Source organism: Gossypium hirsutum, chromosome A10 (assembly GCF_007990345.1).
Source record: "Gossypium hirsutum isolate 1008001.06 chromosome A10, Gossypium_hirsutum_v2.1, whole genome shotgun sequence".
Classification (NCBI taxonomy): Eukaryota; Viridiplantae; Streptophyta; class Magnoliopsida; order Malvales; family Malvaceae; genus Gossypium; species Gossypium hirsutum.
This window is the reverse complement of record NC_053433.1, coordinates 111,941,838-111,969,624: the sequence shown is the minus strand read 5'-3', so window position 1 is coordinate 111,969,624 and position 27,787 is coordinate 111,941,838. Positions and strand designations below refer to the sequence as shown.

Here is a 27,787-nt window from a genome sequence, read left to right as displayed (position 1 = left end):
AATCATTATCATCCAAAACATATCAACAATTTACTTAAACATAAACTAATCTTCCATACTTTCAATTCATTCAAACTAACATTCATTCATGCCAATTTCAAGCTCAAATAATACTTTTTCACTTTCAAATGAGCCATCCAACAAGACACAGTATAAGTCTATTATATTGCCAAATCACAATTATGCATATATGGACATTTAGCTTTCCAAAATTCAAACATTAAATAAGGTTTCAACCAAACCATCCATACACAAGATATGACATATATATAAGTACCTAAGTACATGCCACAATATCGAGTTTAAAATGAGTAAAAGTCTAACGAGTTGATAGAGGGATAGTGTGATTTTCGAGTTGATCTGATTGACGAGTTTCACAAATAGACAATCTACAGAAATAGAAAACAACTAGGTAAGCATTTCGAAGGCTTAGTAAGTTTATAGGTGTTAAAATGATATCTTACCTCGATTTACAATTAATCATAATAAACTAAATAACATGACACAATATACCTGACATAGCATATTGATTTGCTGTAATTTAATGTGGAAAATTAGGCTTTCCTAGTATACTTAAAGAGGTTATTCTTAAGCAAAGTAGCCTCATGAGAAAAAATTAAAATGAGAAATCACAACAATCATTTTGAAAGAAAGAAAATTGTTGATGAAGAAAGGAATTAATGAACCAATGATGTAAGGATTTCCTGTGCAAAAAAAAAGAAATTATATCAATCATTTGAATATCCAGCTAGCAATTAAAAATTTGTAGCTGAAGGAACGGGTATCCAACAAGTTTCATCCATTGAGTCTTTTCGACTATTCCTATCGTCTTTCAATGGCGATGCAACATAAACAGAGATAATGTCTATCAGTCATTTTGTTGGTGTTAGATACACTTTATCCGGATGAAGTAAGAACTTCAATCTAGACTTCAACAACAATGTAATTTACCCGGATGAAGAATGAAGAAAAATGCTTGAAACTCAAGCTTTGAGCTTCAAGCAGGAATAGAAACAGAATTTAGAAAGTAAAGAAAAGTGGAGCATATGGAAGGAAAATCTGATGATTTCATTCAAAAGAAACTTTGTCTCAAGGCCATTACATATACCAGACATTTGTTGGTCAAAATAAACAAATTCATCACCTAAACACTACCTAACTCCACTTGATACATTGGAACTAGATAATGTTAACTTGTACACTTGAACAAAGCTGGTAACCAGCTCTTTGACCATCAAGTTACATCAATTTGTCATCCAAACATAATTAAAAATGAACCAAATTACAAAAACATTGTTAAAAAGCAACAAAATGAAAATAAGACAAAACAGTAACATTAACATCATCAGATGCATGTATTTCACCCGGAAAACTTATGTGCATAAATTTGTATGAACTGCATATCCACCTTTTCTGGTTCAAGATGCATACTTCACCCGGTAATAATACAACAGTTTAATCTCTTTTCTTCACAGTTGCATGCATGGCTCGGGCTACTTCTTGACATGTTGGAAATTCACATGCTGCATGCAGGCTAATTTCCAACACTCCTTCTTGGCTTGCATGCTGCAAACTCTTGTTTATTAAGCATTCTCTAATGATTTGGTTCACTAAATCATTTTTCTCATCTCCTTTTGCTTCCAAATCTCTTTGAAGGTCCTCGACCATTTGCTTCAACTCTGATTTTTTATTCTCCATTTCATTCAATCTTTCGGATGACTTTTGTTTCTTTCTCTCAAACTGCAATTCTAGTTTTGCCTTCTGGATATAAAGAGATTCCAGCTGCTGCTGCAATGTGTTTGCCTCATCCATTAACCTCTGTACTTGATTTGATGCTTCATCAACTTCAAATGCCAAATTTTCTTTCAACAGAGCCTTCTCAGCTTGCAACGTCTCCTTCTCTGATAGCAGATTATTTTCCTGAGCAATCAAGTTCTTCACACTAGATAATGATTCACTGTTGTCATTCTCAAGTTTCTTCGTGAGAATAAAAAATTTTTTTTCTCTTTTTTCTAACATTATTTTGAGTTCTGAAATACGGGATTGGAGTCCTATATTTTGTTTTCCCAGTTTTTCTGCTTCACTTGCTTTGTTCTCTAACTGCTCCGCCATATTTCTGTTAGTTGTTTGCAATGATTTCAACTCAAGTTCCAAGCTAGTTACATGTGACTTTAATTCTTTTATCTGAGCAGATGATTGGTTCCCATGCATATCATGCACCTCTTTGAGTGTCAAAAGTTTCCTTTCTTTCTCAACTGAATTAGTGAAATTTTTAACCAAATCTTCTTTGGTTAGCTGAGCCATTGACATGTAGTTGGCATGGCTAAACCTCTTGTGACACAGCTTGGATTCATCTGCAGCAGCTGTGTAGGTACTATCTGGACTCTTATTCTAGTCCACAATAAAACTTTTTTCTGTCATGGCTACTATCATGAGCTTGGATCCACTAAGATCACTAATCAGGCATTCTTTTCCTTTGAATACAACTGAATAGCCCTTCTCAAGCAGTTGAGCAATGCTAAGCAAATTTCTATCAATTTCAGGCACTAACAAGACATTTGTAACAAGTTTGGTACTTGTAGGAGTGTTTATCAACACATCTCCTTTGCCTTCAACTTTGATGAAGTGTCCATTTCTGACCTTCACATTTGTTTTGAAGCTTCTGTCAATTGACTTAAAATTGTCAGCATCAAGGGTCATGTGGTTTGTGCAACCACTTTCTATCAACCATCTATTTGTGGCTTTTCCTTTTGCAGCTGAGTAAGAAACTGCAAAAACTTGTTCTTCTTAGTTATTGTCTTCTTCTACTACTTGAGCTTCAGCTCTTGGCTGCTGGGGTTGGTTTTATCTTGGTCTGCCATTGTTTTTGCAAACCATTTCTACATGACCCATCTTATTGCAGAATCTGCACTGCACATCAGGCCTGAACCAACATACTTTACCCGGGTGATTTGCCCTTTTGCAGTGTGGATAGGGTGGATATCTTCCTGCACCATCTGCTTTAGGCTCGTTTGACCAGGTATTCTTGCCTTTGTAGGCAGAGGTGCTCGAGGCAGACTTGGCTTCGGCTTGAAAGGCACCTTCTTGGTGCTCCTCCGATCTGCTGGCCCTCCTTTGCTCTTGTGCATACAGAGCATTGATCAGCTCTGTTAAAGAGATGCTGGTCAGGTCTCTTGAGTCTTCAAGGGATGATATCTTGCCTCATACCTTTCAGGCAAGGTTGAGATCACCTTCTCCACTATCATTGCTTCATTAAACTGCTCACCAATGAGCCTTATGCTGTTTACTACAACCATAATTCTGTCTGAATACTGCTTGACAGTTTCTTCTTCCTTCATCTTCAAGTTTTCGAACTCCCTTCTGAGATTCAAAAATTGTTGCTGCCTTGTTCTTTCTGTACCTTGGAACTCTTCCTTCAGTCTATCCCAGGCCTGTTTTGGTGTCTCACAAGCCATAATCCTTGTGAAGATCACATCTGACACAGAGTTTTGGATGCATGACATGGCTTTGTGCCTCTTGGTCATTTCATCAGCATGCTGCCTCATTTGAGCCACTGTTGGGTTGGCTCTGAGTGGTGCTGGTTCAACATCTGAGTTGATCACGTCCCATAGGTCGAATGCCTATAGGTAGGTCTTCATTTTAACCACCCATATGTGATAGCCTTCTACATTGAAGACTGGTGGTGCAGCTGGTGAGAAGCTTGATGTAGCCATTGTTTTGAAGGTTGAAATATGATAGGTCCACTAAGAAATGAGCTCTGATACCAATTGTTGGTGTTAGACACACTTTATCCGGATGAAGTAAGAACTTCAATCTGGATTTCAACAACAATGTAATTTACCCGGATAAAAAATGAAGAAAAATGCTTGAAATTCAAGCTTTGAGCTTCAAGCAGGAATAGAAACAGAATTTAGAAAGCAAAGAAAAGTGGAGCATATAGAAAGAAAATCTGATGATTTCATTCAAAAGAAACTTTGGCTCAAGGCCATTACATATACCAGACATTTGCTGGTCAAAATAAACAAATTCATCACCTAAACACTACCTAACTCCACTTGATACATTTGAACTAGATAATGTTAACTTGTACACTTGAACAAAGCTAGTAACTAGCTCTTTGACGATCAAGTTACATCAATTTGTCATCCAGACATAATTAAAAATGAACCAAATTACAAAAACATTGTTAAAAAGTAACAAAATGAAAATAAGACAAAACAGTAGCATTAACATCATCAGATGCATGTATTTCACCCGGAAAACTTATGTGCATAAATTTGCATGAACTGCATGTCCGCCTTTTCTGGTTCAAGATGCATACTTCACCCGGTAATAATACAACAGTTTGATCTTTTTTCTTCATAGTTGCATGCATGGCTCGGGCTACTTCTTGACATGTTGGAAATTCACATGCTGCATGCAGGCCAATTTCCAACACATTTGACAGTACTTGATTTTATACAAGAGTCTGAAATACTTTTTATAACAAAATTGCAGCTTTAGTTATGTTCTTAAGCTGTTCATAAATCATCAACAAAAGATTAAAAAAAAAAAGAACCTTATTGTTATATAGGACTTTTATGGCATTGGCTAGCAAGATAATTTGGCATGGGAGTCGCAACATGGAAAACTAACATGCCTTGCTAAGGCAAGCATTGGTAGAAAGTTTGATATGTTATGTGCTGCAACACATTTGGTCTGATTTCTTGGTGAATTTTGAAGTGAAGGGGTCTTGTTTTTGGTTCTTCGGGGTTTGATTGGCTTATTAAAAGGAGCTAATGATGCCTCCATACTAACCCGACCTCCACATATGAAGCTTCAATGGTAGAGTCATTTGATGAGTTGATGTTCAAACTTTTATATGTGTGATTGCTGTAATTTATTTTTCTGTTGTTGCTGGCTGTTATTTCCACTGTCTTTACAGCTGCTGTGCTTGTATGTTCTAAGCTTGTTCCTTTTTTCGCTTGTTGCTGCTGCTTGTGGTTCAGGTTTTTGTTCCTAGTAGGTTCGGCTAGTGTGATTCGGATATGTATTTGGTCTATAGTTGGCCATATTTTAATCAATCTGTTTACATCTAAAAGAACCCAAAATCAAAAGCTTAAACTATGTAATATAAGCTCTAAAAAAAACTGTCATATTGAAAACAAATATATACTAAAAACTATTTGAAGGACAACAATTAACCAAGTTAAAGATGTTATGAAAAAAATATCATGTGAAGAATAATAATTCACCATTCCCCGTTATTGATATTTTTGAGCCCTAAATAAAATAATAAAATAAGATTTTAAGTTCTCAAAAGTTTGAGAAAAAAAATTTGAGCCCATTAAAAATTGGTAAAATTTTTTATTTGACTTCTAAAAGTTAAAAAAATAAAACTTTGAGCCCCTTAAAAATTAGAAAATAATATTTTAGACCTCTTTTAGTCTTGGGCCTTGGACGACCGTACCTCCATACGACCCCTAAAGCCAAGCCTGTAATTCACCAGGTGAAACATAATAATTTACTTGCATTACAGTGATATTAATGCAATTAAATATTGTTTAGTGCTTAATATTCAACAAACCCTATATATTTGAGAGATGGGTTTTTTTGGAAAAAGATTTGGAATTGAACTTTTATTCATTATTTTTTTATGTTAACTGGTGATGAAGACAAAATGTGAAAGTATTATTGATTTCTAGTTATATAAGTATTTGGATATATTTTTATTGATAGTGTTATCATTTTAATTTTCTAAAATTGATAAATTTAAGTTTAGATTTATTTTTAACTTTATGATCATGGCGTTGTATTCAACGAAGGTTACTTACCATGAGAATGTTTATTGGATTATTATGTAATAGTGATAATAATTTTTTATAGTGAAAATGGTTTATTTTATCTTTAGATTTGAACTCATCATAGTTTCAATATAGAAAGGTGTATACTTTGACATAATCAAATGTATTCTGTAACTGGTTACATTAAAATGACTGTTATTAGGTATACCATAAATTGTGTAGCGGAACTTTGGTAAGTAATACAACATTTGTCCTTCCTACATAATAAGAGCGATATCTTAGGTTTCTTATTCGTGTAAGATTAGAAATACATGGTCATGTTCAAATAAGTCGATATAAGAAATCAGACTCATTTTATTATCTTTGTTTATTCAAGATTCAAGAAATAAAAGATTAAACTATACAAATAGGATTGTTCTATGACTTGTGCTCAATTTAAATATTATGGACAAAGGGATATATTGCACTACAATATTATCATATAAAGGATATGTCCAACCATGAATTTCTGCAACTCATCTCTTTATCTCCATCTCATAATCTCAAACTCAAGCTATTTCTTATATTGCTTTTTTCCCAGCATAAAAGGCATAGATTAAATTAGTGTAGAGACAATTCTTTTACTATCACTGATTCTAACTTTTAAAATGGATTCTTTTATTTACTGTAGAGTAAATGGTGTGTAATGAAGATTAATGAAGATGAGACCTTAATCCATAAGAGAAGTTGATTTGGGTTTTCTTGATTTTTTTTATTTTTTATTTTTTGAAGATTTGCATTTGAACCAAATATTGAAATTGGAAATTGGATTTCCTTTTATTGTTTTACATGTAGATTTCAAATCAATATTCTTAACGTCATCATCAAATCTAATAATCATGAAGAAGTCGTACAAAGACGAAAGCTCTTCTATCAACCCAGGAAGAAAAAAAGAAATCAAAAAGCAAAATTCAAAATAATAATAATAATAAATTATATGTTCGTAAATATATGGATATGTATAATATGTGTCACGATTATATTAGTTCATGTTACCAAAATTTTTAAAAATTTAAAGATTAATATGAAAAAATTATCAAATTCAAGAGCTATTTAATATATATAGAATCTCAGTCGACAAATTATTTCGAGATCACAAAAGTAAATGAATTATTAGGTTTAGTAGAAATATTGGTATAGGTTCTATAGTTGATGCAGAACTCTGGACTTGGATGGTTTGGATATAGTATGGAGAAGAGGTATAAAGCAATTGATGATGGAGAGTGACAACTTAGTTGCAGTAAATACAATTAGTGATCAATCTGAGGCTGAGTCGAATTTGGTGTAAATCATCAGAGAACACTAATAAGAAATTGGTATATAAAGGTATCATATACTCCATGCTCGGTGAATACAATTGCAAACTCTATGGTAGCTTTAAGTAGGAACGATCTTATTGGTTTGAAAATTTATGAGTATCTTCTAAAAACGGATTGCTATGAAAGTGTTACAAGAGAACATTGGTGACTATTACAAGATTACTCATGACTAATTGTATTTAGGTTCTTTATTTAATAAAAAAAATAATGAAAAATTTAATCCTAAAAATATTAACAATTAACTTTCAAAATCAAACTAAAATACCAAAGGGCAAATTTTTATTATTATTTACTTAATTACCCATTTATCCTCATCATTAATGTTTCCTGCAAATCCGTAGTGAATAACCATCTATGATGAAACACCCAGCGCTTTCAAATCGGCAAGAACAGCCATTTATGAAGATGAATTTTTCTTTTTAAGGATTGTTTTTCTATCACTAAAAGAAGCGAAACAAAAGCTCTGAGGCTAAAGAAGTATGCGTTCTGATAGAAGCTTGAAGTCCACTCATTTTCTTATCAGTAGTGAAAGATCAGTTGCAAGTTAACTCTCAAGTAAAAACTTCAACACACAACCATGTTGTCTGAAAACCTCATCGTCTAAAAAGCAAAAACCAAATACTCAAGGAATTAATTACGGATCTCACAAAACAAAAACTGACTAAACCAAAGTTCACTTGCCACCCTTCTTGGCGGCAGACTTGGTCACCTTGGCTCCAGATGGGTCCTTCTTCTCCACACTCTTGATCACACCAACAGCAACGGTCTGTCTCATGTCCCTAACGGCAAAACGTCCAAGTGGAGGGTATTCGGAGAAGGTTTCCACAACCATGGGCTTGGTCGGAACCATCTTAATCATACCTGCATCACCATTCTTCAAGAACTTAGGCTCCTTCTCTAGCTCCTTACCAGATCGTCTGTCAATCTTGGTCAAGAGCTCTGCAAACTTCACAGCAATGTGGGAGGTGTGGCAATCGAGGACAGGTGCATAACCATTTCCTATCTGTCCTGGATGGTTCATAATGATAACTTGGGAGGTGAAGTTGGCTGCCTCCTTGGCAGGATCATCCTTGGAGTTGGAGGCAACATATCCACGCTTGAGATCCTTGACAGCAACATTCTTCACATTGAACCCAACATTGTCACCAGGAAGAGCCTCTTGAAGAGCTTCATGATGCATCTCAACAGACTTAACTTCAGTGGTCAATCCAGAAGGTCCGAATGTAACAACCATTCCAGGCTTAAGGGTACCGGTTTCAACACGACCCACCGGGACAGTTCCAATACCACCGATCTTGTAGACATCCTGAAGTGGGAGACGGAGGGGCTTGTCAGAGGGTCTCTTGGGCTCATTGATCTGGTCAAGAGCCTCAAGGAGGGTTGGACCCTTGTACCAATCGAGGTTGGTGGACCTCTCAATCATGTTGTCACCCTCAAAACCAGATATGGGGACGAATGGAATCTTCTCAGGGTTGTAACCAACCTTCTTCAGGTAGGAAGAAACTTCCTTAACAATTTCATCATACCTTGCCTTTGAGTACTTGGGGGTTGTGGCATCCATCTATACAGAATTAACAGAATAATTTGCAACAAAACCAATCAAATTATAACTAAGCTGAAAATCAAATTATAAAACATCATATTTGGGAAAATGAAGCAAAATTCAACCTTGTTGCAGCAGCAAATCATTTGCTTGACACCAAGAGTGAAGGCAAGGAGAGCATGCTCACGGGTCTGCCCATCCTTGGAAATACCAGCTTCAAAACCTCCAGTTGTGGAGTCAATGATAAGGACAGCACAGTCAGCTTGAGAAGTACCCGTAATCATATTCTTAATGAAGTCACGATGTCCAGGAGCATCAATGACAGTGCAGTAGTACTTGGTTGTCTCAAACTTCCACAAGGCAATATCAATGGTGATACCACGCTCACGCTCAGCCTTCAACTTATCGAGCACCCAGGCATACTTGAATGACCTTTTGTTCATCTCAGCAGCTTCCTTCTCGAACCTCTCGATCACACGCTTGTCAATACCTCCAAGCTTGTAGATCAAGTGACCAGTTGTTGTTGACTTTCCAGAGTCGACATGGCCAATGACAACAATGTTGATGTGAACCTTCTCCTTACCCATAGCAACTTTTTAGCAGAAAAAACTGCATCGGGAGAGAGTAAAAGTATTAAATAAAAGAAAACGAAAATAGTTCATAAACGTATCATGCTTCATTGGCATATCACAAAAATTCAACAGGAATTAATAGTGATACATTATCTTTTCAAAAATGAAATCACCAAAACCATAATTAGGCTTATTTCCGTTGATATACATTTTCAAAATCTATTTTCGAACGGAAAATGACTTACAGAAAAATAAATTATTTTTAGGAAAAACTTCTATAAAAACAATGGTCTTTCTCAAAGTATTAAAAATAAACATTGATATACTTATCCAAAACATGTTAGATTTGAAGATTCAAATCATTGCAATGCTCTTGCTTTCATATGGTGACATCTGAATATCTAAAATCACATTGAAATAACAAGAGATGCATGAAACATGAACTGAAAAATAGCTATGCCTAAACAATAAATCATTCTCATAGTAACAATAATCATATTGAAAAGAATAATGGAATGTATTAGTATGACTACAGAAGAAGCTTAGACAAAATCGAACCTTAAATTTTGAAGAACGGAGAAATCGGCAGAGAAGAGAGAGTGAGATGTCTAAAGATGAGAAAAAATAAAGACAAACATTTCTTTCATAATATAAACCTAAACGAGCCTTAGGGTTTTCCGTTCTGCCGTTGGATTAGATTCTTCCTTTCCTATTGCAAAACCTAACGAATTTAGACCGTCGGATTTCGCTTCAAGGATGGATGGGAAAGAGAGGTTGAATTCTGATGGGCGGCTGACTGCTTTTAAGTTTAGGGTAAACTGCAAAAATAGTCACTTTTATTTGACTCAGATTACATTTTAGTTACTTATGTTTAAAATTTTACGTTTTAGTCAATTACATTATCGTTTTGTTACGAAGTGGTCACTCTACCGTTAAAATCCGTCACCTCCCTAATGTTAGTCTTACGTGGCAGTCCAAATGATTTTTAAATGCCAACTAGGATGTCCAGTTGTCAGTATGAAAATAGATTCTTAATTAAATAAAGTTAATTTAGACTGCCACATAAGACATCCAAGTTGGCATTTAAAACCTATTTGGACTGCCATGTAGGACCACTATTAGGGAGGTAAAGGAGCTTAATGGTAGAGTGACCACTTCATAACAAAACGATAACATAAGTGACTAAAATGTAACATTTCAAACATAAGTGACTAAAATATAATCTGAGTCAAACAAAAGTGACTATTTTTATAGTTTACCCTTAAGTTTAACGGTTAACACCTTCAACCCTACTAATTTCTTAAAATAGGGTAAATATACTTTTTGGCACCTAAAATTGACTTTAATGTTCAAATTAGTTATTTTTTTTTTCAAATTGGTAACTAAGTTAGGCTTGCATAGCATATTTTAATCCATTTTTGTAACCCATTAAAAGTTTAAATTTTGAGGATAGTCTCTACACTTATTGATTTTTGTGGATTTAGTTTCTCTATTTTTATTTGCTCAAAATTGATCCCTTTACTTTTTGATTTGCTCATTTTAATCCCTCCATTAACCTTTTCAATTAGCATTGTTAAAAAATTAGGAACAATCATAAATTTAACCTCTCAATCTTTACATATTTTATCAATTTAACCCTTCTTTTATTTTTGCTTTAATTATTAAAAATAAAAAAATTAGGGGGTGTTTGGTAAACAGAGTTTTAGATTTTTTTAGTTAATTTGAGCAAAATAGAGAATTGAGTAGTCAAACCCTCTAATTATAGTATTTGGTGAATAGAGGTTTGCAAGAGCTTATTGAGCTAAAACTTTCAAAACAAAAAACGTTGACATCAGCAATTTTTTTCACAGCTGATTAGAAATGAGATATGTGAAATGACATTTAATTATACTTGCTCAAAATTTACTCTTTTTGCCACATGATTGCTCAACAATTACTCTCTTCGCCACATGTATCTATTTCTTGAATACTTATATACTCTTAATTTATTTTCAATTTACTTGTGTAAAATTATTTCTTACGCAATTTTATATTAATCGAAATATGCTACTTTACAAATTTATTCAGAGTGTGACATAATTATCACTAATTACATACTAAGAACATGACATAATTATCACTAAGAATATAGTTTACAATTATATTGATACACCATTAAAATTTATCAATTTCCACAAGGTTAATATTTGTAAACAAAGAACTCAAGAAAATTATCAAACAATCAACTAATTACCAAACAGGGCGTATAAAATTTTCGATATGTGCCAACAAATTAAAAATAGAAAAGAAAAACTTACTATTAATTATAATTATTAGAGACTTTAACTTGTAATTCTCATTTAATGACAATAAGTACCGTGCATATTAAGTAATCTACATTATAAATCATTCAACTTAACCTTAACTTTTAAATAGATCATCAACTTTTGATTTAGTGAATGACAATAAAATGGTTAAATTATTTTAACGAAATAACTTAATCTACGTTCTTACTTTCGTGTTTAGTTTTGCATAAAAAATGTGAACCGATAACGGAGGGGGTGGAAAAATGAGAAAGAAAAGAATAGACTGAAGACATTGCATCTGTTTACAAATACGCAAGAGTAAGAAAGTTTATGAATCATTAATTAATTCCCCCTTCATTTTATAGACCCATTATTTAATGATTTGTATCTGTAAATGTGTTTGGTAAATGAAAATGGAAATAGTGGGAAATAATTAAATTAAAGTATAATTTGTTAAAATAATAAAAATAAAATGTAATTAAACAAAAAAGTTTAAAGGTTATAAAATTAAAAATCTAAAATCATTCGAATGAAACTTTAAAAAATCTTTTGTTTTTAATTTTTTTTCATTTTCCAAAAACATTTTTATTGAAAATAATGCTCTGATTTTTACATATTTTTATCTTCATTTTTCAAAAATTTCAAAATTCATCTAAAATAAACTTAATTGCGAGTGAAATTGCTAATTTCAAGCATGCAAAATGATGATAAAAACATTTTATATGCAATCATATATAACAAAAATCAAAGTTTTAGAGTAAAAATGAAAATTTGCAATGCAGTCCATTTCTCCAATTTAAATGTGTGATCAATAAAATTTTGACACCTCAACAATTAAACTTCCTTTAAACTTATAGTTAATATACCATAATTGCTCTAAATAGATATTCATATATTTTCACATCTACAAAATACATTTTTAAATAAATATTGTTGATAGAGAGTTTCAAGTGCCACTAACCATGTCCTAATCTTGGTTTAATAGTCATTGGTTCATTTGCCACATATTATACATTTCTTTAATTAAGTCTTACTTATGCAACCACTTTACAATTACTCTCTGTATTATAATTAATAACTTTCTCGATTTAATTACTTAATAGATAAATATTATAATTTTGTTATATTCCTATATCACTTGGACACGTGTCAGTTGGATAGTTGGTATTGACCTCCCTTTTAACTCCATTGAAGATAATATCTTGGGTGACCTGTTGTCCTGATCAGATAAATGATATCCTTTCGTTGTTGGGACCACCCGTTAGACAAGCCCTCTCACTCTCTGATGACGAGATAAGCACTTGTTTCTTAGGCTCCTACTTTTTAGGCGTGAACACACTCTCAAGACAATGAGAGACATATTTGATCATAACAACCTTTACTGATCAAATAAATAATAGAATGGGTCTCACCATGAATATCTTTACGCATTCGATGGAATAAAGCATTTACCCTGCCATGTCACGCTAGTGGACGAGAGGACCTCTTCTATAAGTACCTTTCTAGTGGTGAAGAATAGATCAACTTTTCAACTCTAATATTACAGTGAGCAATTATCCTCTTCTTTATTAATCAACCTGTTTTTTTTTTACTTTTCAACTCTCCACCTCTTTAGATGAATCAGTCTCCATAGATCCACCACTTACTCTTCGCAACCTCCTTCTTACTATCCTTTCTTGTTGTACTTTGTATCAACAATTGGTATGGTGAGTGTGGACCTTACAATGGCTTCCTCTCAAAATGATGCTACTCTCAACCCCTTTAAAGCCTGCCAACTCCTCTACTCCAGCAACTGGTAACAACCCCGCTAACACTGAGCTCCCTTCAAACTAAACTCCTCTTCTCACCACCCAAACAATAACTCATCCCATTGTCGACTCCCTTGAAGTTCTCATCCAGTTTATGACCTCTCTTAATGTTCCTCTATCCACTCTTTTGGTTAACCCCGCCACTATTGATCTACTAGTCGCCCCAGGCACTCCACCCCCTTTTAAAACTCCTCAAGATCCTAAGGACCAACTCTCGCGACGTATTCTCTCCTATTTGGTGACTCCTCCCACTCAACCTATTGTCACTGCTGCCAATGCTGACCAAGCCTCCTAATAGCAGCAAGCCTTTGGCCCTCAACACTAAGCCATTGAAATGCAGGAGAATATGCGTCTCATAAAGGAACAACTCCTGGCCTAGAATCATCAATTTCAAGAGCAACAAAAGCGCTAACACTTGTTAGATATGTAGAATGCTCATAATGAGCAATTGATTGTAGAGCTGCGAACAACGAAGGATGCTGCTGAGGACGCCAACTTACCCCTCCCTTCCATCTGGAAGCTTTGGCTTAGTCTACTGTTCGTAAGAACCAGAAGGACAATAATGATGATGAGGCTATGGAGGAAGTTCATGTTGAAAAGTCAATTAAGGGGGTGTTGAAAAGTCAAAAATGGGAGGTGCAATAGGCACCGAAAGAAAAAGTGATAGGCAAGTTGTTTAATGTTGAATGGGATAATTGCAATTTTGGTCCCTAATTTTTTAGGCCATTTGCAAGTTGGTCCATGAACCTCAACTATAAATAGGCCTAATCATTTTTCATTTCAACCATCCCAACCAATCTTTCTCTCTTAGTTTTCTCTCTTCTCCCATTTGAGAATTCTTAAGAAATTCTATTTGTTTCTAATATTTTGGAGATAGTAAAGTTATCATCTGGTGTTAGTGCCTGAGGACGTAGGTATAATTTACTGAACCTCGTTAAAACTCTTGTGTTCTTTCTTGTCCTATTTTTCTTTTAATATTTGAGGGTATAATAGTAGTATTTAATTGTGCTATTAAATTACTATAGAAGGGATATTCTGACTAAGGAAAGACTTGGTATTTAAGAGATCCTTGTGATCCACCTCTCTTCCCTGGGAATTGAACTTTGTGTGATTTTTTAGTACAATAATTTACACGCTTCCGACCCTATTGGAACAACAAGTGGTATCAAGAGTCGAAGGTTAATCGTAGTATGCTCTGTGGTTGCAGTTTAAACTGATCTTCCATATCAGAAAAGATTTCCTTAGGTATATTAAAAGATTATGGAGAAAACGGTCGGTGTAGGAGCTTCAACATCGTCCATGTGGACAAGACCGAAAATTACAAATACAAGATTGGCCGTGGAGATCTTTGATGGCACGGACCATTTTGGTATGTGGCAAAGTGAGGTTCTAGATGCCCTTTTTCAGCAGGGTCTAGACATTGCTATTGATGAAGAGAAACCAGATGATGTACAGGAGAAAGATTGGAAGGCGATCAATCGGTTGGCATGTGGCACAATTTGATCATGCCTTTCTCGAGAGCAGAGGTATGCTTTTTCAAAAGAAACTTCTGCAAATAAGTTGTGGGGGCACTTGAAGAAAATTTTTTGAAGAAAAACAGTCAAAATAAGCTCCACTTGAAGAAAAGACTGTTTCGCTTCACTTACGTATCAGGTACCACAATGAATGATCACATCACCAAATTTAATCAGTTAGTCACTGATTTACTAAATACGGATGAGACATTCAAAGATGAAGATTTGGCTTTAATGTTGTTGGGGTCACTTCCTGAGGAGTTTGAGTTCCTAGAAACTACTCTACTTCATGGCAGGAGTGATATATCTCTGAGCGAAGTCTGTGCGGCCTTATACAGTTATGAACAGAGAAAGAAGGACAAACAGAAAAACTTAATCAGAGATACATAAGCTTTAGTAGTCCGAGGTCGTTCATACACTCGGAAGAAAACTCAGAAAGGGAGATCAAAGTCAAAGTCCAGACTTGGGAAAGATGAATGTGTCTTTTGTCATGAGAAAGGCCACTGGAAGAAAAATTGTCCAAAGCTGATGTAACAGCCTAATTTTCAGTGGTGTCAGAACAGTGATTTGAGATCACTAAATCCGACAAATGAGTAGAAAATATTATTAATTTAGTGAGTATAAGTTAAATGTGAAGTTAGGAAAAAAAATTTAAAATAGTGAATAGCGTACTAAAAATAAATATTAAAATAATTAGAATCGAAAAACGAGGTATTAAGACCTCGAGAATTTTAAATCGAGCCATAAATATTTTTATAAATATTTATGGAGCGTTAATAAGTTAGTATTAAAGTTTCGTCAAGAAATTTTAAAGTTCTGATAGTTAATTGAACAAAAAGGACTAAATTGTATCAAATGTAAAATTGTGAGAAATAATTAAATAGCTTAAATGATAAAAGAAAGAGGGTTTAAAAGGCAAATAGACCCAAGGTCTCTTTGGGCTGGACGGCAAGGCATGAAATCAGCAAGAAAATAAGGAGAATTAAGGGCAAAATTGGAAAATTGCAAAATTTACTTAATAAAGCTAGGACTAAAGTGGAATTATCTAGATTTCTCTTTATTTTTCTGCATTCTCATCAGCAAAAACACCATGGAAGAGTTCCTTCAAGCTGGTTTTTCATATTTTTACTTCAAGTAAGTTCAATTCTTGATTATTTCTTGAAATTTTTGTGTTTTTGTGACTTTTACAACTAGGTCCACTTGTTGAATTCATTAGTTTTTAATTCTATGAAAGAAATTGAAAGTTGCTATGAATATGTACTGGAACTATATGATGATTTGGCATGTAATTAGAGCTTTAAATTGTTTATATACTGATTTTATTGAAAGAATTGAATAGAAAGTGAATGTTTAGGGCCTAATTGTAAAAGAGTTTGAAGTTAAAGTTTCATGTGGAAATTCTGAATTTCAATAGTTATGAAATAACTTCTAATGTCTAGGAAAAGTATTAATTGAGAAAATTATCTTAATTGAGGGGTTAATTGAGTAAGGACTGAATTGTATGAATTGTGAAATTTGGGGAAAAATGGAAATCAACACTTTGCACTAAAACTGTTTTGGACAGTAGCAGTAGTCTAACTTTTAAAAATCACCAAAAATTTTAGAAATGGAATTAGAGGATGAATAAAATATGAAATTAAAGCTTATTGAGTCTAGTTTCTTATAGAAGAAATTATGTAAGCAATGGAATTGTAAATCATGAGATATGATAAATTTTGTGAGACAAGGTCAGAATGATTTCGGGTTCCCCTATTCTGAATTTGAAAAATCATAAAAAATTGGATAAAACAATTAGGGGCTTAAATTTATATGTTTAGAATCCTGAATGAGTCTATTTTCAATAGAAACAAACGAGGACATCATTAGAATTCTGTACGAGAAGATAATTAATTTTTAGTGAAGAAGGGTCGGAACTGTCAGACAGCAGAACAGGGGAGACTTCAATGAATAAACTATATTAATTGGCCTAACCAAAAATTATGAAATTTTTATGGCAAGAAAACATATGAGTCTAGTTTCTGGGAAAATTTATGGATCTTAATTTCGAGTTCTGTAGCTCAAGATAAAAATGATTTAGTGACTATGACACGGATGGACAGCTTGAATATTCACATAAGTAAATAGTGAAAATTATGGATGATGTTACTTACAAGTGTGTTATTTATACTAAGGATGTGGATGGAGAGGAGGAGGAGGAAAAGTAAATATATATATATATGAATGACTTGATCACATGCCCGATTATAATCGATAAATGTTGAATTAGAAATGATATAATGTTTTATTTGGAATATTTATTATGAAATTATGAATATCGTTATAATACAAAAATCGTACTTGTGAGTTTGTATAACTAAATTTTAGTGACCATTTGTTAATTTTATGAATTTCATGATGTGTTATTTTATATGTATTGATGATAAAATCGCGAATAATGTAAAAACATGAAAATTGAATAAATGATCAAATTGAGCATTACAATTCTGTGACAAGATGAATTGAAGGAAAAGACCATGGTTGGACCATGGCAACAAGTGATAAGTGATAGCTTTGGCTACACTTATCTAATCAATGACAAGTGAAAGTGATAAGTGATAGCTTCGGCTACACTTATCTGATCAAGGACAAATGAAAGTGATAAGTGATAGCTTCGGCTACACTTATCTGATCAAGGACAAATGAAAGTGATAAGTGATAGCTTCGGCTACACTTATTTGATCAAGGATAAGTGAAAGTGATAAGTGATAGCTTCGGCTACACTTATCTGATCAAGGACAAATGAAAGTGATAAGTGATAGCTTCAGCTACACTTATCTGATCAATGACAAATGGCAAGTAAAAAGTGGTAGCTTCGGCTACCTGATCAAGGAAAAGTGGTAGCTTCGGCTACCTGATCATCGGCTACTTGATTAGTGAAAAATGGTAGCTCCGGCTACCTGATCAGTGAATAGTGATAGCTTCGGCTACAAGTGACAAGTGATTTCTGTGTAAGACCATATCTGGGATAAGACATCGGTGTGATATGTGTATAAAATGTAAGACCATAGCTGAGCTATGACATTCTAGTGAAAAGACCATAGCTATGCTATGGCATCAGTGATTGTCAGTGAAATTCAGTGCATACCGGTGCAGACCAATTCCGTAAGATGTTCACTAATTTGAAAAAGTTTGGTAAGTATTACATGGAATTATGTGACATAAGGAAATACGAGTTGATGAGACATGAGCATAAAACCCTATTGATGAATGAGTTCATTTGTGATTATATATTTCTACGCCTTGAGTGTATTATCCGTATGAATTGGTATTCCAAATGAGTTAATAAGAAAACTTCTAGTATGAAATAATCTGAGTTCGAAATGAAATATCATGAAAACGTACCTGAAATACATTGGTATGTCTTGTATATGCTATCTGAATTCATGAATGTGGAAAGTAAATGTATGTGGAAATAAGAGATGATGATATCTGTTCATGGAATTTATTGATGAATACGTACATCCAAATTTATATGATAGATTTTAGTGTACATTGAAATTGGGCTCAATAAGTGATTTGGCAATTTAAATCGTGATTGGCAGGAAGAGTTAGTGAATTGCATATTTATGAATTGTTACACGTATTTGTTTGAAATACGAGGAAGTGATGGTAATTGATACATGTAAATTTGAGACTATGATATATATATAAAAACATGGAATATGTTTGATAAATGTGTTCATTTATAACTACGGAATTATGTACCTCATGTGTGTTATTTGCATAAAGATGATATTTCAATGACTTTAGTGAATAAAGCTTAAATACGAAATAGTATGAAATCGAGACAAGTTGTTATGAAAATGTATTTAAATTATTTATAAGTGTTTCGTGCTTCTCGGTAATGCCTCGTACTCTATTCCAGCGACAGATACGGGTAGGGGTTGTTACAGCTGAAGAATAAGGGAAAAGCTACTGTAGATGCTTGTGTTGCAAAGCATGATACCAGTGACTCTGAACTATCACTGGTTGCATCATCATCGTCGTTCCATTCAGATGAGTGGATATTGGATTCGGGTTGTACCTATCATATGTCCCCTAACCGGGAGTGGTTCTCTGATTTAGTAGAACTAAATGGAGGAGTTGTTTATATGGGCAATGACAATGCCTGTAAAACTGTTGAGATAGTTTCAATCCAATTAAAGAATCAAGATAGATCAACCAGAGTTCTGACTAATGTTCGGTACATGCCCAGTTTGAAGAAAAATCTCATCTCATTGGGAGCCTTAGAATCCAATAGTTCAGTTGTTACTATGAGAGATGGGATTTTGAAAGTGACATCTAGCGCACTTGTGATATTGAAGGGCATCAGGAAAAATAACTTGTATTACTACCAAGGTAGTACAGTTATTGGAGCAGTCGCTGCAGCTTCCGGTAACAAATAATTAGACTCAATGCAGTTGTGGCATATGAAGTTGGGACATGCCAGCGAAAAATCCTTGCAAATTCTGGCAAAGCAAGGATTGTTGAAAGGTGCAAAGGCTTGCAAATTAAAATTTTGCGAGCATTGTATTCTGGGAAAGCAAAAGAGAGTGAAATTCAGCACTACTATCCATAATACAAAAGGTATTTTGGAATATGTTCACTCAGATGTGTGGGGGCCTTCCAAAACACCTTTGTTGGGAGGAAAACACTACTTTGTTACTTTTGTTGATGACTTTTCCAGAAGAGTTTGGGTGTATACCATGAGAACTAAGGATGAAGTGCTTAGAGTTTTTCTTAAATGGAAAACTATGATCGAAAACCAGACTGGCAAGAAAATCAAGCGACTTAGGCCGTGTAGCGACGTAAAAAAAAATTTTAGCTTTCGGTTGGTCGCTAATTGTGGCGATTTATTAAACATTTGAAAACCAACTTTCGATTTTATTAACAAAGGGAGTCGCCACCGATCCTTTTTTATAGGTGTGATCAGACACCTAATAAAATTATTTTAAAACAAAAAGAAGGCCAAATTTAGGTCTACGTGAAAGTCCAGAGAAAAATTGGGGTTCGGGAGTCAGTTACGCGCGAGGAAGGTATTAGCACCCTCGCGACGCCCAAAATTGGTATCTCATAAACATGTGTTGACTTGATTTTCAAAAATACGAGTTCAATATAATATTTAATCGTGATCCGATTGAAAAATGAGAATTTTTAGTTTTTGATTTTTTTAGAAAGGGTGTCCCGTTTTTTAACACAAGCCGACGAATTTCACCCAACATAGTGATGAAATCGATAGCTTAATATTAAATCGGTACATTGCCTTATTTTTGAAATTAATTAAAACATGAGAAAAAATATTCCTAAAGTGAGAAATTAAAAATAGATAAAGGACGCAAAAAAAATGATATCATTAATGAAAAATATTAACATGGAATACTAGAATATTAGAATAACAATAATAATGATATTTACAAAATAAAAACAAATCATGTACTAATAATAAAATAGGAAAAATGATATATTTGGTAATAATAATATAAAATAATAATATGTACATAAAAATACATATATATATATGCATATAATAAAAGTATGTAATAATAATATCTACAATAAAAGAAAATATTAGGAAACGTACATAAAAAATATATACATAAAAAATTTACAACAATAATATAAAATAATGATATGTACAAATATATATATACACATATGTACATAAAATATACACTAATATAATAATAGTTATAATAATACTAACAATAGTAATAATTTGTAATAATAATATATACACAATATGGTATTTAATATATATATGTATATATAATAGTATTTAAGAATATATACATAAGAAATATATAACTAATGGCATTAAAAAATATATACATAATATATATAAAATACCTAAAAAAAAGAAGGGGGAAAGAAGAGAGAAGGGAGGGGGGAAAGGAAATCCGGCCAAGGGGGGCCGGTCACCGGTCAATCGTCGGTCGTCGCCCGTCGCCGGCCACCGCCCACGGTGGCCGGAAAAGGTAAATTTTTTTTAACAATATATGTATATATAAAGAAAGAAAAAAAACAACACAAAAAAAAGAAAAAAAAATATTCGAAAGAAGAGGAAAAAAGAAAAAGATGCAACCTTTTTATTGATGTTTCTTTTGTGTTCAAAATTTGAAGGGATTTTTGTGTTTGTCTCCTTTTTCAATTTTTGTAAAAATCCCCTCCTTCATGATTTTTGAATGGCTTTTTATAGCCATCTTTTACATGATTTTCTATTATTTCTTTTTCTATTTTGTAGGTGGTGGTGGTAGACAATGGATATCAAAAATAGGAGGAAAAATGGGGCAAGTGGGAAAGTGGCTAGGTGGCTAGGGTTTCTTGGTTTTTTTTTTTGGGAGTTAGTTTTTTTTTGTTAGGTTTTTTTTTGGGGCTTAATGGGCTTTTGAATTGGGTTTAATATTTGGGTTTTGTAATGGGTTTGGGTAGATGTAAATGGGTCATGGGTTAAGGGTTTTAGTGGGTTTAGAAGTTTGGTTGGGTTTTGATATAATCGGGCCTGGGCAATTTGGGCTTCTACAGTTGTCCCTCTTTGCTCATTGTCGTGCAACGGGAATAGAGCAAAGACTTTCAAGGAAGACCAAATTTGCCCGGTCTTGCTTGGTCTTGACTTGCTTTGGAACTCTTCTTGTTTAGTTAGTCCCTTTTTAGTCCACCGCATCTTGTAGCTTTGGTTCACTCCACTGCATCTTATGATATACGCCTTGTAGCTTCAATTTATTCCAATGTAACTTCAAGGATATGAAATTTATGGCTTCGATCTACTTCACTGTAACTTCAAAAAGGTGAGATCTACAACTTCAATCTACTCTTCTATCGCTTCAGTGAGATAAGGTTTGTGGTCTTTTCTTCTGCGACTTCAGAAAGGCAAGATCTGATGCCCTCGATCAACTCCACTGCAACTTTAAGGAGACAGAATCTGACGTCTTCAATCAGCTTCAATCTTTATTCTATACTCGGCATGTGATCCTGAGCTCAACTCATTTTTCGTAATATGAATTGACTCTCTAAATATGTGACTGGAGGTTCAACTCACCTCTCGCAATATGAGTTGATTTTTGAAAAACAGAAATTAAAAGACTCAACTCAACTCTCGTAGAAATTAAAAAGCTCAACTCACCTCTCGCAATATGAGTTAAATTTTTTTTGAAAAAAAATAGAAATTGAAAATAGCTCAGCACGTGAGCCAAGGCTCAACTCACTTCTCGCAATATGAGTTGATTTTTGAAAACAGAATTTGAAAAACAGATTTTGAAAATACCTCGACATGTGATCCAAGGCTCAACTTACATATCGCAATGTGAGTTGATTTTTTTGAAAAATATAAATTGAAAAAATACCTCAGTGTGTGATCTGAAGCTCAACTCACCTCTCGCAATATGAGTTGATTTTTTTGAAAGATAGAAATTGAAAATAGCTCAGCGCGTGAGCCAAGGCTCAACTCACCTCTCGCAATATGAGTTGATTTTTTTTTGAAAGGCAGAAATTGAAAAACGGAAATTGAAAATACCTCGGCGTGTGACCTGAGGCTCAACTCGCCTCTCACAATACGAGTTGATTTTTTTGACAACAGAAATTGAAATTACCTCAGCGTGTCCTGAGGCTCAACTCACCTCTCGCAATATGAGTTGATTTTTTTGAAAAACAGAAATTGAAAATACCTCAGCATGTCTTGAGGCTCAACTCATTTCTCACAATATGAGTTGATTTTTTTTTTGAAAAATAGAAATTGAAAATACCTCAGCATGTCTTGAGGCTCAACTAATTTCTCGCAATATGAGTTGAATTTTGAAAACAGAAATTGAAATTACCTCAGCGTGTCTTGAGGCTCAACTCATTTTGAACAGAAATTGAAATTACCTCAATGTGTCTTGAGGCTCAACTCATTTCTCGCAATATGAGTTGAATTTTGAAAACAGAAATTGAAATTACCTCAACGTGTCTTGAGGCTCAACTCATTTCTCACAATATGAGTTGAATTTTTTTTTGAAAGACAGAAATTGAAAATACCTCAGCATGTGAACCGAGGCTCAACTCACCTCTCGCAATATGAGCTGATTTTGAAAAAGTCGAAATTAAAAGGTTCAACCCACCTCTCGCAATATGAGTTGATTCTTGAACAACATAAATTGAAAACAGAAATTGAAAATACCTCAGCGTGACCTGAGGCTCAACTCACCTCTCGCAATATGAGTTGATTCTTGAACAACATAAATTGAAAACAGAAATTGAAAATACCTCAGCGTGACCTGAGGCTCAACTCACCTCTCGCAATATGAGCTGATTTTGAAAAAGTAGAAATTAAAAGGTTCAACCCACATCTCGCAATATGAGTTGATTCTTGAACAACATAAATTGAAAACAGAAATTGAAAATACCTCAGCGTGACCTGAGGCTCAACTCACCTCTCGCAATATGAACTGATTTTGAAAAAGTAGAAATTAAAAGGTTCAACCCACCTCTCGCAATATGAGTTGATTCTTGACAAACAGAAATTGAAATTACCTCATCGTGTTCTGAGGCTCAACTCACCTCTCGCAATATGAATTGAAATTAAAACACAAAAATCGAAAATACCTCAGCGTGCCCCGAGGCTCAACTCACCTCTAGCAATATGAGTTGATTTTGAAAAACAAAAATTAAAAGGCTTAACTCACCTCTCGCAATATGAGTCAATTTAAAACTAAAAATACCTCAGCGTGCCCCGAGGCTCAACTCACTTCTCGCAATATGAGTTGATTTTGAAAACAACAATTAAAAATACATCAACGTGTCTTAAGGCTCAACTCATCTCTCGCAATATGAGTTGATTTTCCTTGAAAAGCATGAATTAAAAATATCAAAATACCAAAACCTGTCCTTTGGTAGAATTCGGGTGTCTTTTCCTTTGATTCAGTGCGACTCTCATTCAAGATTTCTTGCTCTGCTGGAGTACCTGTATATGCCATGTATGATGTTATCATGATATGCACATGTTTGTCTTAAATACTTTTATGCCTACATGATTATGCAGTGCTCCTTAAGCATGTTTGTCGTATGTCCATTTAGCCACGATTGTTGAGGATCTGTGTTTATTGCTTTGAGTCTCGACTTTCTCTTCAGGCCTTATACCTGTCTTCAAGCTTCACGAGTAATCGACGTTTCTCAGATATCACTCTTCTGCCCCCGATTGAACTTTGTCCTTACTCTGAGACTCTTGTGCTTATCAAATTTTCATCCAGGTAATGCTTAACATTTCTTTTGTTTAGAGTATGTCATTTCACCATTTATCATGTAAATAAACACATAATGAGATGCATGAAAAAGGTCAGATAGGGACAAAAATGATATTTCATATTCATCTATTTCAAATGTGGCAAACAAAGCAAGTTAAACAATGAGAGTAAAAAATGTCAAAAAGAAATAAAGGATCGTATTCAACGGATACAAATGCTCTAGATATTCAACACATGAACTCTTCCTCGTTCCTCAATCAAAAATCTTTTTGAGCGCGGCTTCTTGCGTAGAAGATTTCGAGCTTTCAGAAATGCTTCAAATACTGTAGCTTCACTGCTTGACCTATCGTTCAATCACCAGGTTTGTTTCATTAGGGCGCCCTCTCGGGTTTCATCCTAATCTTTTTGTACTAATCAAGATGCCCTTTTCGGGTTTTCGCCTTGATCCCCCCCTTTTTTTTAGATGCTCTTTTCGGGTTTTCATCTTAAGCATAATATTTCTTCACAGCATCTGAGTTCACTGGATTCGACAACTCTTTCCCATCCATCTCGGTAAGGATCAAAGCTCCTCCTGAGAATGCCTTCTTTACGACGTACGGTCCTTCCCAGTCTGGTGCCCATTTCCCTCGCAGATCTTTTTGTATTGGGAGAATTTTTCTCAGCACGAGTTCTCCTTCATGGAATTCTCTTGGTCGTACCTTCTTGTCATGGGCTGCGATCATTCTTTTTTGGTACATCTGCCCGTGACAAATTGCCCTGAGACACTTTTCTTCAATGAGGTTTAGCTGATCATATCAAGCTTGTACCCATTCTGCTTCTTCTAACTTTGATTCCATTAAGACTCGTAGAGAAGGGATCTCAACCTCGATAGGTAGCACAGCTTCCATTCCATAAACCAGAGAGAAAGGAGTTGCTCCCATAGATGTTCGTACAGATGTTCGTACAGATGTGCGATATGCAAATAAAGCAAATGGAAGCTTCTCGTGCCAATCTTTAAACGTCTCAGTCATTTTCCCAATGATCCTCTTAATATTTTTATTGGCTGCTTCAACAGCCTCGTTCATCTTTGGGCGATAGGGTGAGGAGTTATGATACTTTATTTGGAATTGCTCGCATACTTCCTTCATCATCTTGTTATTCAGATTCATGGCGTTATCTGAAATTATTCTTTCAGGCAAACCATATCGATAAATGATTTCCTTCTTCAAAAACCTGCAAACTGCAGTCTTGGTCACGTTGGAAAACGAAACGGCTTCTATCCATTTTGTGAAGTAATCAATGACCACAAAAATGAATCGATGTCCATTAGAAGCTTTCGGGAAAATAGGCCCTATGACATCCATGCCCCACATAGAAAAAGGCCACGGAGAAGTCATGACGTGAAGGGGCGAAGGGGCTACATGAATTTTATCGCCGTAGATTTGACATTTGTGGCATTTTCTGGCAAAACTAATGCAGTCGCTTTCCATCGTCAACCAGTAGTAACCGAGTCTCATAATCTTTCTGGCCATACTGAAACCATTGGCATGTGTCTCACAGATTCCCTCATGGACATCTTCAAGTATCTTTCTAGCTTCAACATCATCCACGCATCTCAAAAGTACTTGATCCTTTCCTCTTTTATACAGGATATCCCCATCAAGAACAAATCCCGCTGCCATTCTTCTGATTGTTCTTTTGTCGTTCTCATTCGCTTGTTCGGGATAGCTTTGATTCTTGATATATTCTAAGATATCATGGAACCATGGCCGTCCGTTTGCCTCTTTCTCAATGCTACAACAGTGTGCAGGGACCTCGTATATGCTCATTTTGAGGGTATTATTTCTGCTTCTTTACTTGCTTTGAACATTGAAGCCAAGGTGGCCAAGGCATCAACCAATTGGTTTTCTTCTCGCGGGAAGTAATGAAAAATTATTTCTTTGAATTCTTTGATCAATTCAGCCACTAAATCACTGTACTTAATCAATTTTGGGTCCCTCACTTCCCACTCTCCACGGATTTGGTAAACCACTAGGGCTGAGTCCCCGTACACCTCTAAGATTTCGATGTTTCGTTCAATAGCTACATGAAGTCCCATGATACAGGCCTCATATTCTGCTATGTTATTAGCACAGAAGAAATTGAGTCTTGCAGTGAACGGATAATGATTTCCGTCTGGTGATACCAGGATTGCTCCAATTCCATGCCCTAAAGCATTTGACGCACCATCAAAGCATATCTTCCATGACTTCTCTTTTGATGACTCGGATTCCATTTCTGTGATGCACATTAAGTCTTCGTCTAGGAAATCAAATTTCAAGGGCTCATATTCCTCCGTCGTTCGAGTCGCTAAGAAATCAGCTATTGCGCTCCCTTTTATCGACTTCTGACTTACATAGGCAATGTCATATTCTGATAGGAGGATCTGCCATCGTGCCATTCTTCCTGAGAGTGCCAGTGATTCCATCATGTATTTTATTGGGTCTAGCTTTGAAATTAGCCATGTCGTATGATACAACATATATTGTCTGAGTCTCCGAGCTACCCAAACCAGAGCACAACAGTATTTTTCAATGGACGAATGCTTTGCCTCATATTCAGTGAACTTTTTACTGAGGTAGTAGATCGCCTTTTCTTTCTTCCCTGACTCGTCGTGTTGCCCCAGTACGCAACCCATTGAATTTTCGAACACGGTCAAATACAATATTAATGGTCTCCCCGGAGTTGCCGGTACTAGCACTAGAGGACTAGACAAATATTACTTTATCTTATCAAATGCCACCTGACATTCCTCATTCCAATCTCCCGGGTTATGTTTTCGAAGAAGCCGAAAGATTGGGTCGCATTGGTTGGTAAGTTGAGCGATGAATCGGGAGATGTAGTTTAATCTCCCTAAAAATCCTCTAACTTCCTTTTGCGTGCGTGGAGGTGGTAACTCTTGAATGGCTTTTACTTTATCTAGATCAACCTCGATACCTCTTTTACTGACAATGAAGCCTAGCAACTTCCCCGAGGTAGCCCCAAACGTACATTTGGCTGGATTAAGCTTTAGCTGAAACTTTCTCAGCCTTTCGAACAACTTCTTGAGGTTCACTACATGCACTTCTTCTCCTCGAGATTTAGCAATCATATCATCGATGTAGACCTCTATTTCTTTATGTATCATTTCATGGAATAATGTCACCATAGCCCTCTGATATGTTGCCCCAGCATTCTTTAACCCAAATGGCATCACCTTGTAGCAGAATGTTCCCCACATTGTTACGAAGGTAGTTTTCTCCATATCCTTAGGGGCCATCTTGATCTGATTATACCTCGAGAATCCGTCCATGAAAGAAAACAATGAATGTTTTGTTGTGTTATCTACCAACGTATCAATGTGTGGTAAGGGAAAATTATCTTTAGGACTTACTCGATTCAGGTCACGATAATCCACGCACATTCATACTTTGCCATCTTTCTTTGGTACCGGGACTATGTTAGCCACCCATTCTGGATATTTGGAGGCTTTTAGGAAGCCAGCATCAAATTGCTTCTTGACTTCCTCTTTTATCTTCAACAACATCTCAGGCCTCATCCGTCTTAGCTTTTGTTGAATGGGCTTGCATTCTGGCTTTAATGGGAGCTTATGGACCGCTACATCTTCATCCAATCCTGGCATGTCCTGATATGACCATGCGAATACATCTTTGTACTCGTGGAGCAAAGCTAT

General features: G+C 34.9%; 2 protein-coding genes across 2 annotated transcripts; both read right to left on the bottom strand.

Annotated features, from left to right (window-relative positions):
* Positions 1 to 1,455: 1,455 nt before the first annotated feature.
* Positions 1,456 to 2,700, bottom strand: LOC107934183 (shootin-1-like). Its single transcript, XM_016866551.1, has 2 exons — positions 2,485 to 2,700; positions 1,456 to 2,391 (listed from the first exon to the last, which is right to left on the bottom strand). The coding sequence occupies exons 1-2, from the start codon at positions 2,698 to 2,700 to the stop codon at positions 1,456 to 1,458; spliced, it is 1,152 nt and encodes a 383-aa protein (XP_016722040.1).
* Positions 2,701 to 7,605: 4,905 nt separating this feature from the next.
* LOC107934197 (elongation factor 1-alpha) lies at positions 7,606 to 9,957 on the bottom strand. Its single transcript, XM_041078105.1, has 3 exons — positions 9,815 to 9,957; positions 8,810 to 9,293; positions 7,606 to 8,702 (listed from the first exon to the last, which is right to left on the bottom strand). Exons 2-3 carry the CDS (start codon positions 9,269 to 9,271, stop codon positions 7,815 to 7,817), a joined length of 1,350 nt encoding a protein of 449 aa, XP_040934039.1. The 5' UTR covers positions 9,272 to 9,293; positions 9,815 to 9,957; the 3' UTR covers positions 7,606 to 7,814.
* Between the last annotated feature and the right edge of the window lie 17,830 nt (positions 9,958 to 27,787).

Excerpts from the sequence above, each read along its gene's own strand:
- LOC107934197 (XM_041078105.1), bottom strand. The coding sequence starts at position 9,271 with ATGGGTAAGGAGAAGGTTCACATCAACATTGTTGTCATTGGCCATGTC. Across the intron at positions 8,703-8,809 it reads TGATTTGCTGCTGCAACAAG|ATGGATGCCACAACCCCCAA; the intron begins GTTGAATTTTGC and ends AATTCTGTATAG.
- LOC107934183 (XM_016866551.1), bottom strand. The coding sequence starts at position 2,700 with ATGACCCTTGATGCTGACAATTTTAAGTCAATTGACAGAAGCTTCAAA. Across the intron at positions 2,392-2,484 it reads TTGAGAAGGGCTATTCAGTT|AATAAGAGTCCAGATAGTAC; the intron begins GTATTCAAAGGA and ends ATTGTGGACTAG.